This window comes from Anser cygnoides, chromosome 32 (assembly GCF_040182565.1).
Source record: "Anser cygnoides isolate HZ-2024a breed goose chromosome 32, Taihu_goose_T2T_genome, whole genome shotgun sequence".
Classification (NCBI taxonomy): domain Eukaryota; kingdom Metazoa; phylum Chordata; class Aves; order Anseriformes; family Anatidae; genus Anser; species Anser cygnoides.
Genome location: NC_089904.1, coordinates 3,162,530 through 3,175,053, shown reverse-complemented (window position 1 = coordinate 3,175,053; position 12,524 = coordinate 3,162,530). Strand labels below are relative to the sequence as shown.

The 12,524-nt window shown below is 74.2% G+C and overlaps 3 protein-coding genes across 7 annotated transcripts; 2 read left to right on the top strand and 1 right to left on the bottom strand.

Annotated features, from left to right (window-relative positions):
• Positions 1-2,481: 2,481 nt before the first annotated feature.
• On the bottom strand, positions 2,482-5,598 carry RBMS2 (RNA binding motif single stranded interacting protein 2). 4 transcript variants are annotated; one of them, XM_066985726.1, is made up of 13 exons: positions 5,383-5,598; positions 5,101-5,249; positions 4,926-4,984; positions 4,734-4,825; positions 4,468-4,625; positions 4,258-4,337; positions 4,061-4,170; positions 3,867-3,913; positions 3,692-3,785; positions 3,515-3,562; positions 2,882-2,944; positions 2,716-2,790; positions 2,482-2,613 (listed from the first exon to the last, which is right to left on the bottom strand). In XM_066985726.1, exons 1-13 carry the CDS (start codon positions 5,446-5,448, stop codon positions 2,527-2,529), a joined length of 1,128 nt encoding a protein of 375 aa, XP_066841827.1. In that variant the 5' UTR covers positions 5,449-5,598; the 3' UTR covers positions 2,482-2,526. The 4 variants fall into 4 exon arrangements, with proteins under 4 accessions (XP_066841827.1, XP_066841828.1, XP_066841826.1 ...); XM_066985727.1 differs by having other exon boundaries at positions 2,882-2,989; positions 4,468-4,562; XM_066985725.1 differs by having other exon boundaries at positions 2,882-2,989; positions 5,101-5,246; positions 5,383-5,597.
• A 149-nt stretch (positions 5,599-5,747) lies between these two features.
• LOC136788049 (aquaporin-2-like) lies at positions 5,748-9,155 on the top strand. 2 transcript variants are annotated; one of them, XM_066985729.1, is made up of 5 exons: positions 5,748-6,916; positions 7,606-7,926; positions 8,000-8,152; positions 8,232-8,312; positions 8,804-9,155. In XM_066985729.1, exons 1-5 carry the CDS (start codon positions 6,779-6,781, stop codon positions 9,014-9,016), a joined length of 906 nt encoding a protein of 301 aa, XP_066841830.1. In that variant the 5' UTR covers positions 5,748-6,778; the 3' UTR covers positions 9,017-9,155. The 2 variants fall into 2 exon arrangements, with proteins under 2 accessions (XP_066841830.1, XP_066841829.1); XM_066985728.1 differs by lacking the exon at positions 8,804-9,155 and having other exon boundaries at positions 8,232-8,795.
• A 363-nt stretch (positions 9,156-9,518) lies between these two features.
• On the top strand, positions 9,519-11,588 carry MIP (major intrinsic protein of lens fiber). Its single transcript, XM_066985732.1, has 4 exons — positions 9,519-10,327; positions 10,631-10,795; positions 10,920-11,000; positions 11,269-11,588. The coding sequence occupies exons 1-4, from the start codon at positions 9,968-9,970 to the stop codon at positions 11,449-11,451; spliced, it is 789 nt and encodes a 262-aa protein (XP_066841833.1). The 5' UTR covers positions 9,519-9,967; the 3' UTR covers positions 11,452-11,588.
• The last annotated feature ends 936 nt before the right edge of the window (positions 11,589-12,524 follow it).

The window sequence follows — 12,524 nt, the reverse complement described above, 5'->3', positions numbered from 1 at the left end:
TTGGGTTTTTTTTTTTTTGGTTTTTTTTTTTTTTTTTTCCGTCGTGGGAAAGTTCTCGGGAGTCTCCGCATCGTTCGCGTGTTCGTTCAGTTCAAGTTCAAGTTCGCCCCCCCCCCCCCCCCGCACCCCCTTTGCCACCCCCCCCTCCCCCCAAATTCCCCCCCCCAGGGCCCAGCTCAGGGCCAGGGGCGCTTTCCTGCAGCCCCCCCCCCCCCCCCCCCCGGCCGCCTTTTCTATAACCAGCCGTGTCGGTTTAGTGACTTTTTTGATAAATGTACAGGTTTTTTGTGAATTTAAATTGATTTCTTTCTATATTTTTAGGACCAATCTCATTTTTAATAAGGTTTAAAGGAGAAAAAAAAAAACAAAAAAACAAACAAAAAAAAAAAAGCGCCCCCCCCGCGCCGCCCCTCGCCCCCCCCCGGTTGTTGCCTGTTGCCGTCCCCACGAGCTGTAGGACCGTGCGTGTTGCGTTACGAGAATAAAAAAACTCACGTTTGGTAGACACCCCCTGGTCCGAGCCGTCTCTGGGGGGGGGGCTGGGGGGGGCTTTCGGGGTCCCCAGGTGGCGGCGACCCCCCACAATCACCACCCCCCCCCCCACTTTTCACACGACAGAGGCCGTCGCTTTTCTCGCCTTTTTTTTTTTTATTATTATTTAAAAAGAAAACCAAACGAAAAAAGTCCAAAAGGGGGGAGCTCGGGGAGGGGGGGCGTTGGGGGGGGGGGGGCGGGGGGGTTGGGGGGGGGGGGGGCGAGCCGGCCGGAGCGCGGAAGCAGGAGGGAGAAATACAAAACTAGAAACCTCTCGAGATTCTTAAAAAAAAGCAACTTAAAAACCTGTACAAAAGGCGCTACGTATAAATTAAAGGGGGGGGGGGGGGGGGCGCGAGGGGCCGGGGGGGGGCCGCAGCATCTCAGCTGCTGCTCGCCCCCCCCCCCCCCCCAGCAGGCAGGACCCCAGCGCCCCCCCCCCCCCCCCCCAGGCCCCCCCCGGCAGCAGGGTTGGGGGGGGCTCAGCCCCAGGGCCCCTGTGGGGGGGGGGGGGGATCCCCAGGGGCCCCCGGGGGGGGGGGGGGGGGGATCCGCAGGGCTCCCTCTTTGGTTCCTTCCTTGGGGGGGGCCCCAATTGGGGGGGGGTGGAGGGGGGGCGCTAGCAGCAACAAGAGCGGTGGGTGATGGCTGGAAACCGGGGGCGCTGCCAGCCTGGGGGGGGGGGCAGAGCGGGGGGGGGGGGGGGAAGGGCCATGAGCCCCCCCCCCCCCCCCCCCCAGAAGACCTGGGCTGAGCACGCGCCGAGCTGTGGGGTGAGGTAGATGTGTGGCGGGGGGGGGGGGGGGGGGGCCCTGCTGGCTGGGGGGGGCCCTGCTGGCCCGGGGGGGCCCTGCTGGCCGGGGGGGCCCTCGGCCCCATGGGGACCAGGAAGCCCACTGCCCCGGGGGGGGGGGGGTCAGGGACCCCCCCACACACACTGCGCTGGGGGTGGGGGGACGGGGCTGGAAGAACCGGGGGGGGGCCCTGGACAGAGCTGGCACTGGGGGGGCGGGGGGGCACGGCTGGCCCCAGAGGTGGAAGCAAAGTGGGGGGGGGGGGGGCGGGGGCAGCTCAGCACCCCCAATCTTTGGTTAAGCGATGCCCCCCCCGCGGGCCCCCCTCCCCCCCCTGATTGTCGCTGCGCAAGCGGGGGGCACGGCGGGGGGGGGACGGGGAGCCGCTGGCCCCCAGAGAGGTGGGGGGGAAGGGGGGCGGGGGGGGCGCAGGGTGAGTCTAAAGTGCCTGGCCGGCCCTTGGGGTGCCCGTCGCCAGTAGAAGCGGTGGGGGGGGGGGGGGGGGGGTGTTGTGTTATTGCACTTGTCCTGCCCCCCCCCGGGTTGGGGGCAAGGGGCGGGGGGAGACATGCACAGCCCCAGGCCCCCCCGGGACAGAAATGGCTGCGGGGGAGGGGGGGGGGGGGGGCAGCACCCCCGGCCTGCTGGGGGCTGGGGCCCGGGGAGCCGGACCCTATCGGGGGCGGGGGGGGGGGGGGAGGAGGGTCTGTCACTGCCCCCCCCCTCCAAGCCAGGGGCAATGACCGGGCAGCAGAAGGCACGGGGGGGGCTCCGCAGCTCGGGGGGGGGGGGGCCTGGCGGGGGGCTGCGGGCCGTGGAAGCACAAGGTGGGGGGGGGGGGGGGGCAGGGCTGCTGCAGCTGGGGAGCCCCTGCCCCCCCCCCCCCCCCCCGGGGGGGTTCCTGTTTGTCTTTTTTTTTGCCTTTTTTTTTTTTTTCCATTTTTTAAAAAACGCAGGAGGAAAAAAAGCCCTCCAAGGGGGGGGGCGAGCTGCGGGCCCCCACCCCCACCCCCCGCCCCCCCCAGCCCAGGGCCCCTCGTTGCAGGCCCCCCCCCCCCTTGCACAGAGGAAGAGGAGGAGAGGAAGGGGCGACGTCGCCGGCGGGTGGGCTCCATCCCCGGGGGGGCGAGGGGGGCAGCAGTGGAGGGGGGGGCCCTCAGTGCTGCCGCCCCTCCTCCCCCCCCCCCCAATCCCACCGCTACTTGGGGTAGGGGTAGGGGAAGGCGCTGGGCTCGGAGGGCGACTCGACGGGGCCGTGGCCGTGGCTCGGGGCAGCGCCGCCGTCCTGTGGGGAGGGGGCGGTGGGGACCGGGCCGGGACCCCCCCCCCCGGCCACGAGACCCCCCCCCGCCCCACCGTGCCCCCCCCCCCCCCCCCCAGCACTTACCTCCAGCGGGATGGCAGGCGGCACCGGGGGGTACGGCGGGAGGAAGGCTCCAGGCAGGGCGGTGGCAGGCACGTACTGGGGGGGGGGGGGGGGGAGAAATGGGGTGTCGGGGGGTGTTGGGGGGGGCACAACGTAGGGGGGGGGGGCGTGGGGGGGGGGTCCTTACCGTGCCCGTGCTGCCCAGCGAGAGGTGGCCGAGCTGCTGGGCCAGGGGGGCCACCACGGAGGGCTGGAGGGGGACGGCGTGGTCCACGGCGGGGGCCAGCACCGCGCCCTGCACGGCTCCGTCAGCGGGGGGGGGACCGGGGGGGGGTGGAGGGGGGGGGGCACGTGGGGCAGGGGGGATGCGAGGACCTGGGGGGGGGGGGGGGCACAGGGAGGGGCAGGGTGGGGGCGTGGCCAATCGTGTGGGCGTGGTCATGGGCAGGGTGGGCGGGGCCTTGAGCACAGGGGGCGGGGCTCTGGGCAAAGGGGGCGGGGCCTCGAGCACAGGGGGCGGGGCTCCGGGCAAAGGGGGCGTGGCCTTGAGCACAGGGGGGGCGGGGCTCCGGGCAAAGGGGGCGGGGCCTCGAGCACAGGGGGGCGGGGCCTCGAGCAAAGGGGGGCGGGGCCTCGAGCACAGGGGGGCGGGGCCTCGGGGGCACAGGGGGCGGGGCTCCGGGCAAAGGGGGCGGGGCTCTGGGCAAAGGGGGCGGGGCTCCGCCTCGGGCGTGCCCTCGGGCAGGTGCGGGCGGTGACGTCCCAAGGGTGCCCCCCCCCCCCCCCCCCCCCCCCCCCCCCACTTCCTGCCCGGGCTCACCGTGGGCTGCACGAGGTAGGACGGGGGCATCCAGGCGGGGCTGTGCACCTGCGGAGCAGCCGGTGGGAGGGGGCCGGGGCTGCGACCCCGGGGGGTCCGGCCCCACAGGGACCCCCCCCAGCCCCCTGGGGACACCCCGGTCCCGCAGGGCCCCCCCCCCGCGCTGTCCCCACGTACCTGGTAGGAGGAGACGGGCGAGGGCAGGTAGGGGGCCAGGGCGGTGGGCGCGATCATCCTGGTGGGGGCCAGGCCGTAGGGTGCAGGGTAGAAGCTGCGGAGCACGGTGGGGGTTGGCGGGGGGGGGGGCGTGCAGCCAGCAGCCCCCCTCCCACCGGCGCCATGGGGCACCCACCCGTTCTGCAGCGCCGTCGTGGGGTCGTAGGCCAAGGTCACGGTGCCCTGGGGGGACGCAGAAGGCTTGGAGCTGCCCCATGGGCCCTTCGCTCCCGAGGGGGTCTGCCTCCCGGCGGGGACCCCCTTACCGTGTCCCCCTTCTGACCCCAAACTGCCCCCGCCCCTCCTGCTGCCCCCTAACCCCCAGCTCACCGCATCGCCATCCCGGGCCCAGGCTCTCCCGTTGGGCACAAACTTGCCCTGGCTCTGCCGCTTCTTCTGCCCCCCGTCCGCGAACTTGCAGAGCAGCGGGTCCGGGGGGGCTGCGGGGGCAGGCCATCAGCGTCACGGCGTCACCACCCAGCCCCCGGCCGCCTCGGGCCCCTGTCTGCCCACCCCCCCCAGCCTACCTGGCACCCCCGGGGGCGTTTTGATGTACTTCCCGTTGAAGTGGGTGATGACGGCCTCGCACTTCTCCGTGGACTCCATCCTGGTGGGGGAGCGTGGCTGGGGCAGGGGGGCAGCACTCGGGGCCCTCCTGGGTGTCCCGGGGCCCGTGCAGCCCCCCCCCCCCCCCCGCGTTGTTCTGGGTACCCCCCACCCCTACCGCAGCCCCGTACCGTGCAAAGCCGACGCCGCGGCTGGCCCCGTGGGGGTCCCGCAGGATGCGGGTGGAGACCACCTGCCCGAAGGGCTTCAGCAGCGCCTCCAGCTCCTGCTCGTCCACCCCCAGCGGCAAGTTGGAGATGTAGAGGTTGGTGGGGTCCTGCTCCTGTTGCTGTGTTGGGGGGCGGGGGGGGGGGTCAGGGGGCCAGATGGGACCGGTATGACTTCAGGATGGGGGGGGGGGGGGGGCAGTGGGGAGGGGGGCTCCGGGACCCCATACCTTGGCCATCTGCGCCTGCACCCCGCTGGCCTTGAGCGCTGTCACCGCCTTCTGGGCCGCCGTGGGGCTGTCGAAGTCGACGAAGCCATAGCCTGAAGGTTTCGGGGGGGGGGGGGGGCACAGACATGCAGTTGGGGGAACCCCCAAAAGCAAGAGGGGGGGACCCCAAAAGCCCTCTCCCCCCCCCCAAACCTTTGCACTTATTGGTCGTCTTATCCAGGATGGCTTTGGTGGAGACGATCTTCCCGTAACTGCGGGGAAATATTAGGGGGGGGGGGGGTCACCACCTGCAGCGCCCCCCGGTGCTCGTGTGCCCCCCCCCCCGCCCCCAGAAGCACACACCCGCTGCCTGCCCGGCCCCACTCACGGCTGGCACAGCTTCACCAGGTCCTGGTCGGTGGTGCCGGGGTGCAGCCCGCGGATGTACAGGTTCGTCTTGCTCAGCTGCTCGCCCGCCCCCCCGGAGGGGCTGGGGCTGGGGGGGGGCATGGCTGGCGGCGGCGGCGCATAGGGCTGCTGGGAACCGGGGGGGGGAGGGTGGGGGGGGAACGCCCGGTAAGTGCGGGCAACCCCCCCCCGGTTTCCTTCCCCCCGGCCCCCGGGGGAGGTGGGGGCAGGGTTTTGCCCCCCCGTTTCTTTTTTTTTTTACCTTTTTGCCCCCCTTGCTGCAGGCGAACGCGGCCAGGCCGGGGCGCGGCGGCACCGAGAGCAGCATCCCCGAGCGCGCGGCGGGGCGGGCGGCTCCGCCTGGCGTCACGCGGGATCCGGGGCGGGCCCCGGCGGCCGGGTCCTAGCGCCCACCGGGCGGCCTCCCCTCCCCCAACCCACCCCCCCCCGCGCCTTCACCGGGGCTAAACGCGGGGCTCGGGGGCTACCAGCGGGGCTCGGAACCCCCCCGGGGCCCGTGCGGGGCTCCCCCGCTGCGGAGGGTTTTGGGGCGAGCCCGTTTGGGGCGCGCGGCCCCTTTAAGGCGGCCGAGCCCCGCCCGCTCGCCGCCGCCATTACGCCTCGGCGGGGCGGGTCGCGCCGCACCATGGGCGCGGCCATTTTGGAGGCGCCGGTCACGTGCCCCGCCCCCCCACGGATCCCTCACGCCCGCCATCTTGGCGCCGCCCTCCCCCGGCACGTGACGGCGGACAGGCCCCGCCCCGCGCCTGAAGGCGGGCAGGGGGCCGCCATTTTGGCACCTCTCCTTACCCCTCCCCCTCCCCTCCCCAAAGGGCGAGGGGGGGGCCGGGGGCTCCTGGGGGCAGCACGGGGGGGGGCAGGAAGCCCGGGGGGGGTCTTGGGGGGCTTTTGTGAGGTCCGGGGGGGGCAGGGCAGGCCGCGGGGCCCTTCCCCGCAGGGCCTGTGCCCCATGGAGGGGCTGCGATGGCGCCGTGGGGGCAATAGGGGCGATGGTGGCGGGGCGCCCCCCCCCCCCCCCCAGCCCCCCCAGCTCCCAGGGGCCGCGCACGGCGCCCGCCGCACGTCCGTCCGCCCGTCCGTCCGTCCGCCCCTTTGTGCAGGGAATGTTCTGGCTCTTTCAGGCCGGCCTGGCCGTGCTGAGCCAGGCCCCCGGGCACCGACCCCGCTGACTCACGCCACGTGCGGGTCGGGCTGCTGAGCTGGCAGGGACGTAGGGCCCGGCCCCCCCCCCCCCCCCGCGGGCAGCAGGGGCTGGGGGGCAGCGGCGGGCACAGGCTGCCGAACCCCCCCCCCCCCCAGCCACCAGCACCGATCCTTTCCTGCTGCCCCCCCCAGCACAGGGCGCAGCTGGGGGGTCCCCAGCACCCTCCTGGTGCTGCTGTGTGAGCGGGGCCGGCCCCGTTTACGGCCAGGGCTGCCCCCCCCATAAACACTCCCCCCCCATCTCCTTTCATCCCTGCCTTTCATCTCTCCCTTGGGGATGGCGCGCTGGTCGTCGTGGCAACCCCCCAAAGTGCCCCAGCTTGTTGCCATGGCACCCAGAACACCTTGGGGTGCCCGAGCCCCAGCCCAGGACCCCTGCAGCACCCCCCCCCCATGGCTGTGCCCCACGGGCAGCCCCCTCCTGTGCTCCGGCGATGCCCTGTGCGAGCATGGGGCCTTCCCCCCCCCTAAATCCGGGGGGTTGGTGGGAAGAGGGGGGTGGGAGGTGCCCCCGCCTTGGGCATCCTCTGCGCTCACCTCGGCCCCGCAGCTGCGCCATGGCCATCAGGGAGGTAAGGCCCCGGTACCCCTCGGCCCCCCACCTGCCCCCAAGCCCTGACTGTGGGGTCCCGGGGTGGGGGTGGGCAGCCCCTGCCGTGCCCCACAACCCCCCCGGTCTGAGATCTCAGCCCCTAACCCCATCGTGGGGGTCCCCGTGTGCCCCCAGCCACGACCCTGACCCCACTTCAGCACCCCACAGTTGCCATGGCACCCCCCCTCCTGCTGGGGCTGCTCCAGTTGCCATGGCGACCCAGTTGCCAATGTGCCCTAATGCCAGGGACCCCCCCCCCCGTCACCACGGCTCCCAGCTGCTGAGGCATCCCGTTGCCATGGCACCCCATCACTTCGGCACCACGTTGCTAAGGCGCCCCGTCACCGTGGTACCTGATCACCGTGGCACCCAGTCACCAGGGTCCCCCATCACCATGGTACACCATTGCCATGGCAACCAGTCACCAAGGTCCCCCATCGCCCTATTGCCATGGCACCCTATTGCCATGGCACCCCATCACCAAGGTCCCCTGTTGCCATGGCACCCCATCGCCATGGTGCCCAGTCACCAAGGTCCCCCGTCACCATGGCGCCCCCATCACCCCAACGGTCCCCCCATGGCCATGGCGTCACCCGTCACCATGGCCATGGCGGCGCCCCGTCGCGCTCACACCCCTCTCCATGGCACCGCGGCGCCCTGCACCCCCAGGAGCTGCGCAGCGGCTGCTTCTGGCGGGCCGTGCTGGCGGAGGCGATGGCGACGCTCATCTTCGTGGGGGTGGTGCTGGGCGCCTCGGCGGCCCCCGGCCCCCTGGCCCCGGCGCTGGCGGGGGGCCTGGCGGCCGCGGCGCTGGCCTGCGCCCTCGGGGCGCCCCAGGCCAACCCGGCGCTGACGCTGGCGCTGCTCTGCACCCGCAAGCTGAGCGCCCTGCGCGGGGCCGCCGGGCTCCTGGCCCAGTGCGCCGGGGCCGTGCTGGCCTCCGCCGCCGCGCGCTCGGCGCTGCCGGACGATGCCAGCCTGGTCACCAGGGTGAGCGCCCCCCGTCCCCGTGCGTGTCCCCGTCCCGGTGCCGGCAGGCGCTGAGGCCGGGCTGTGGCCGCAGGTGAGCGCGGCAGGGACGGCGGGGCAGGCGTGGGGCTGGGAGACCTTCGCCACCTTCCAGCTGGCGCTCGCCGCCTTCGCCACCGCCGACCGGGCAGCCGGCCCCACCGGGCTGGCCCTGGGCAGCGCTGTGGCTGCCGGCGCCCTGGCTGCGGTAAGGACCCCCCCCGTGTGCCCCCACCCCGGCCGTGGGGCTCCCGGCCCCATGCCCGGCCCTGACCCCCTGCCCGCAGGGGCCGTTCTCGGGGGGCAGCATGAACCCAGCCCGCTCGCTGGGGCCCGCCGTCGTCACCGGCATCTGGGACGACCACTGGGTGAGTCGGTGGCACCCCTGGGTGTCGTGCCCCGTCCCCCCTTCCTCAAGACACCGCTGTGGGTTGGGTGCCCCTGGCTGCAGCGTGGAACTGCCCCGTCCCATCCTCCCCCCGGGACAGGGAGCTCTTCTCTTACCCTCAGCTGCGCCCCCAGCTTGGGTCCTCCTGGTGCCCCCACCACAGGACGGGTCCCCCCCTGTCCCCAGCCTTGGGGTAGGGCCCTCCTGGTGTCCCCATCCCAAACGTGTGACCCCCCTCCGGGCCCTCACCCCTAGAGCAGGTCCCTCCAGTCAGCCTCCGTCACTGGTGTGCCCCCCCCCGCCCCATTGCCCCTATCCCTAGTGCTGTGCCCCAGCATCCCCTGGCACCCTTAGGGTACCCCTGCTCCCACATCCCCCCTTCCTGGGGCACCCCCAGACCCCCACATCCCCCCGGCAGCCCCTGAGCACGTCCCCCCCCAAATCGGGTGCCCCCTGACCCGGCCTCCCCAGGTGTACTGGCTGGGCCCGGTGCTGGGTGCGGTGCTGGCTGGCTTCTCCTACGAGTTCGTCTTCGCCCCCGGTGCCTCGCGGGAGAAGCTGGGCGCCTGCCTCGCCTGCCGGGACGTGGCACTGGTGGAGGCCACCAGCCCGTCCCCCTCCTCTCCCCCCACCGCCCCCTCCAGGGGTCCCCCCCAAGCCGAGCAGGGCCGGGACACAGCCTGAGCCCCTGCGGCACGGGGACGGGGTGCCCGGTGCCCCCAGCAGAAGGGGGGGGACTGCGGGGGGGGGGGGTGCTCCTGCTCCTTGCACCCCCCTCCCCCCAACCTTCTTCTTCCCCATGGGGATTAAAGGCAGCTTTGGGGCAGAGCTGGGTGCAGAGTGGTGCTGGGGGGCTCGGGGGGTCCTGGTGGGGGTGCGGGGGGTCGCTGGGGGGGGCCCTCCCTTCATCCCCCCAGCCGTGCCCACCCCCAGCGGCCCCACGGCGGGGGCCAGGGGCTGCTCCCATCCCGTGCCGGGCGCTGAGCGCAGCAAAGCCTTTTGTCGCAGCCTCTGCAGCCCCGGCAGATTCCTGCGGGCGCCAATGGCCGGGCCCGGCCCTAATCCCCCCTGGCCGGGGGCTTAGCGCCCGCTAAGCCAGGCTGAATAAACCGGCGGCGGGGCGGGGGGGGGGGCCACCACGGCCCCCCGGGGGGGGCACCCGCAGCCCCCGGGATGTGGGGCTGAACCGGGGGCACCCCCAGCCCCCAGGATGTGGGGCCGGGGTGGGCTGGCTCCCAGCACTGCCCCCCTACAGTGTCACCCAAAACCTGGCTGGGGGGGGGGGGTGGTCTCGGTGCTGCCCCCCACCCCCTCAAGCCTGGTGTTGACCCCAGGACCCACAGAGGGCACCTGTGGGTCAGAGCCAGCCCCCCAGGACAGCAGCCCCAGGGACGGGGGGCGGGCAGCTCTGGGGGGGTCCCTGCTCTCCTGGGGGCGTGGGGCTGCCCCAGGGGGGCACTGGGGTCCCGCACAGCCCCTCACCCACCCCCCCCTATCCCGGGCAGCGAACTGGTTAAGGGGGGGTGGCGGCGGTGGGGTCCCACCCCCCGGGGCCGGCTGGGGGGGGCATATAAAGGTGGGTGCGGGCGGCCCCCGCGAGGGGAGCGGGGCCGCGGCGGGCAGCGGGGCCAGGCCATGCGGGAGCTGCGCTCGTCCTCCTTCTGGAGGGCCGTCCTGGCCGAGTTCCTGGGCAGCCTCCTCTACGCCCTGCTGGGGCTGGGGGCCTCGCTGCGCTGGGCCCCGGGCCCCCACGGCGTCCTGGGGGCCGCCCTGGCCTTCGGGCTGGCCCAGGCCACCCTGGTGCAGGCGCTGGGGCACGTCAGCGGGGGGCACCTCAACCCGGCCATCACGCTGGCCTTCCTGCTGGCCTCGCAGCTCTCCCTGCCCCGCGCCCTGGGCTACCTCCTGGCCCAGCTGCTGGGCGCCCTGGCCGGGGCCGGCGTCCTCTATGGGGTGACACCGGCCCCCGTGCGCGGCACCCTCGGCCTCAGCGCGGTGAGCGGGGCAGGGAGAGGGCGGAGGGGTCCGGGGGTGCTGCAGGTTTGGGGCTGGGGGCGAGGGAACGGGGACCCCGGGGGTGTTTGGGGTACTGTGGGGCTGGGGGTAACGGGAGACTGGGGAGGTTTGGGGTGCTGGGGGGTCTGGGATGGCGGGGGGGGGGTTGATGGGCACTGGGCACCGGGAGGGGCTCGGGGGTGAGCAGCAGGTTGGGGGACGCCGGGAGGGGGCCCCCGGAGCCAGCAGGGATGCGGGAGCAGCTCCGGGTGCCGGCGGGCGCTGAGCCCCTCTCCCCCGCAGCTGCACCCCAGCGTGGGCCCGGGCCAGGGCACGGTGGTGGAGCTGCTGCTGACCGCCCAGTTCATCCTCTGCGTCTTCGCCAGCTTCGACGACCGCCACGACGGGCGCCCGGGCTCGGCCGCGCTGCCCGTCGGCTTCTCCCTCGCCCTCGGCCACCTCTTCGGGGTAAGGGCGGGGACCTCCCCGTTACCCTCACCGTACACCCGGGGACCCCGGCGGCGTCACCGTGGGGTGGGGGTGGGGGGGGAGCCGGCCAGCCCCCCACCGCCCCCTCTTTCCCCCCCCCCAGATCCACTACACGGGCGCCGGCATGAACCCCGCACGGTCCTTTGCCCCCGCCGTCATCACCCGCAACTTCACCAACCACTGGGTAAGTGCAGGGGGGGGTCCCTGCCCCGGCCCGGTGACCCCCGCAGCACCCCGCTCTGAGCGGAGGGGGCTGCCGGAGACCCCCCCGGTGGGCAGGTCCCGGCCCCCCCCTCGCCCCGTGCTTAGGACACGGGGACAGGCCACGGGGAGCCCCCAGCCCCGCTGCCCCCGGGTGGGCGTCCCGGGGCCGGCACCGGAGCCCGGGGGGGGGGGACCTCAGGGGGGGCACGGGGGGGGTCCGGGCCCGCTCCCACGCCGCCCCCCCGCAGGTGTACTGGGCCGGCCCGCTGCTGGGCGCCGCGGTGGCCGCGCTGCTCTACGACTTCGCGCTGTGCCCGCGGCCGCGCAGCCTGGCCGAGCGCCTGGCCGTCCTCAAGGGAGAGCCGCCCGCCGCCGAGCCGCCGCCCGAGCCGCCCGCCGAGCCGCTGGAGCTGAAGACGCAGGGGCTGTAGGCCGGGCCCCGGGGGGGCGCCGGTACCGGGTCCCAGCGCCCGCCCGCGCCTTTGCAGTGACGGGGCCGCCGCGGTGCGTGTGGTGCGTGCGTGTGTGTGCGGCGCAGCGGGCGGGCGGCGGCGGCCACCGGCACCGGGACCGGGACCGAGCGGCCCGGTACGGCCGGGGTCGCCGGGACCGGGCCGGGGCCGCCCCGCCCCGCCCCGCCGCGGCGGGAGTTCTGTGTTCGGTGAATTAAACCTGCGCTTTATTTTGGTAACCGCTCTCGGCCGGCGCGGGGCGGGGGGGGGGAGGGAGGGGAGAACGGGGAACCGGAGGGGGGCACCGGGGGGCACGGGGGAACCGGGGGGAACCAAGGTGCCGGGGAACCAATGCGCAGGGGACTGGGGCGCGGGGGGACCGCGGCACCGCCGGGACCGGGCCGGGCCCGCGTCGCCACGGCAACCGCGCGGGGGCTGGCGGGAGCCTGGCCGTTCCCGCGCCTCAGGGGATGCCCTGCCCTCGGGGGCGGGGCCGTCCAGGGGCGGGGCCTTTGTTAAAAGGGCAACTCCGCGCCCATGCTGCTGCCCGTAGGGCGCTGCGGGACCGGGGTGTCAGTAGGGGTGCTGGACCCCACACCGCACCGTAGCGACCCGCACCGCACCGCTCCGCACCGCACCGCCCGGGTGCTGCCACCGAGGGAGGGGCTGCCGTGGCCCCCACTCGCGGCGGGGCAGGCCGGGGCCCACAGCCCGGCTTGGGAAGGCGTTTCCCTTTGAAGCCCGCGGGGCGGGGCTCGCACCGCGGGAACTGGGGCGGTTGTGTAACGGAGCCGCGGGGGCGGCGGGGCCGGGCGCGGGGACCGGGACCGGGACCGGGATCGGGATCGGGATCGAGCCTGACACCGGCACCGGGATCAGCACCTGGAGCGGGACCGGGATCAGCACCGGATTCGGCACCGGGATCAGCACCTGGAGCGGGACCGGGACCGGGATCGGGACCGGGATTGGGGCCGGGATTGAGACCGGGATCGGCACCGGGATTGGGACCGGGACCGGGATCGGGATCGGGATCGGGGCCGGGATTGAGCTTG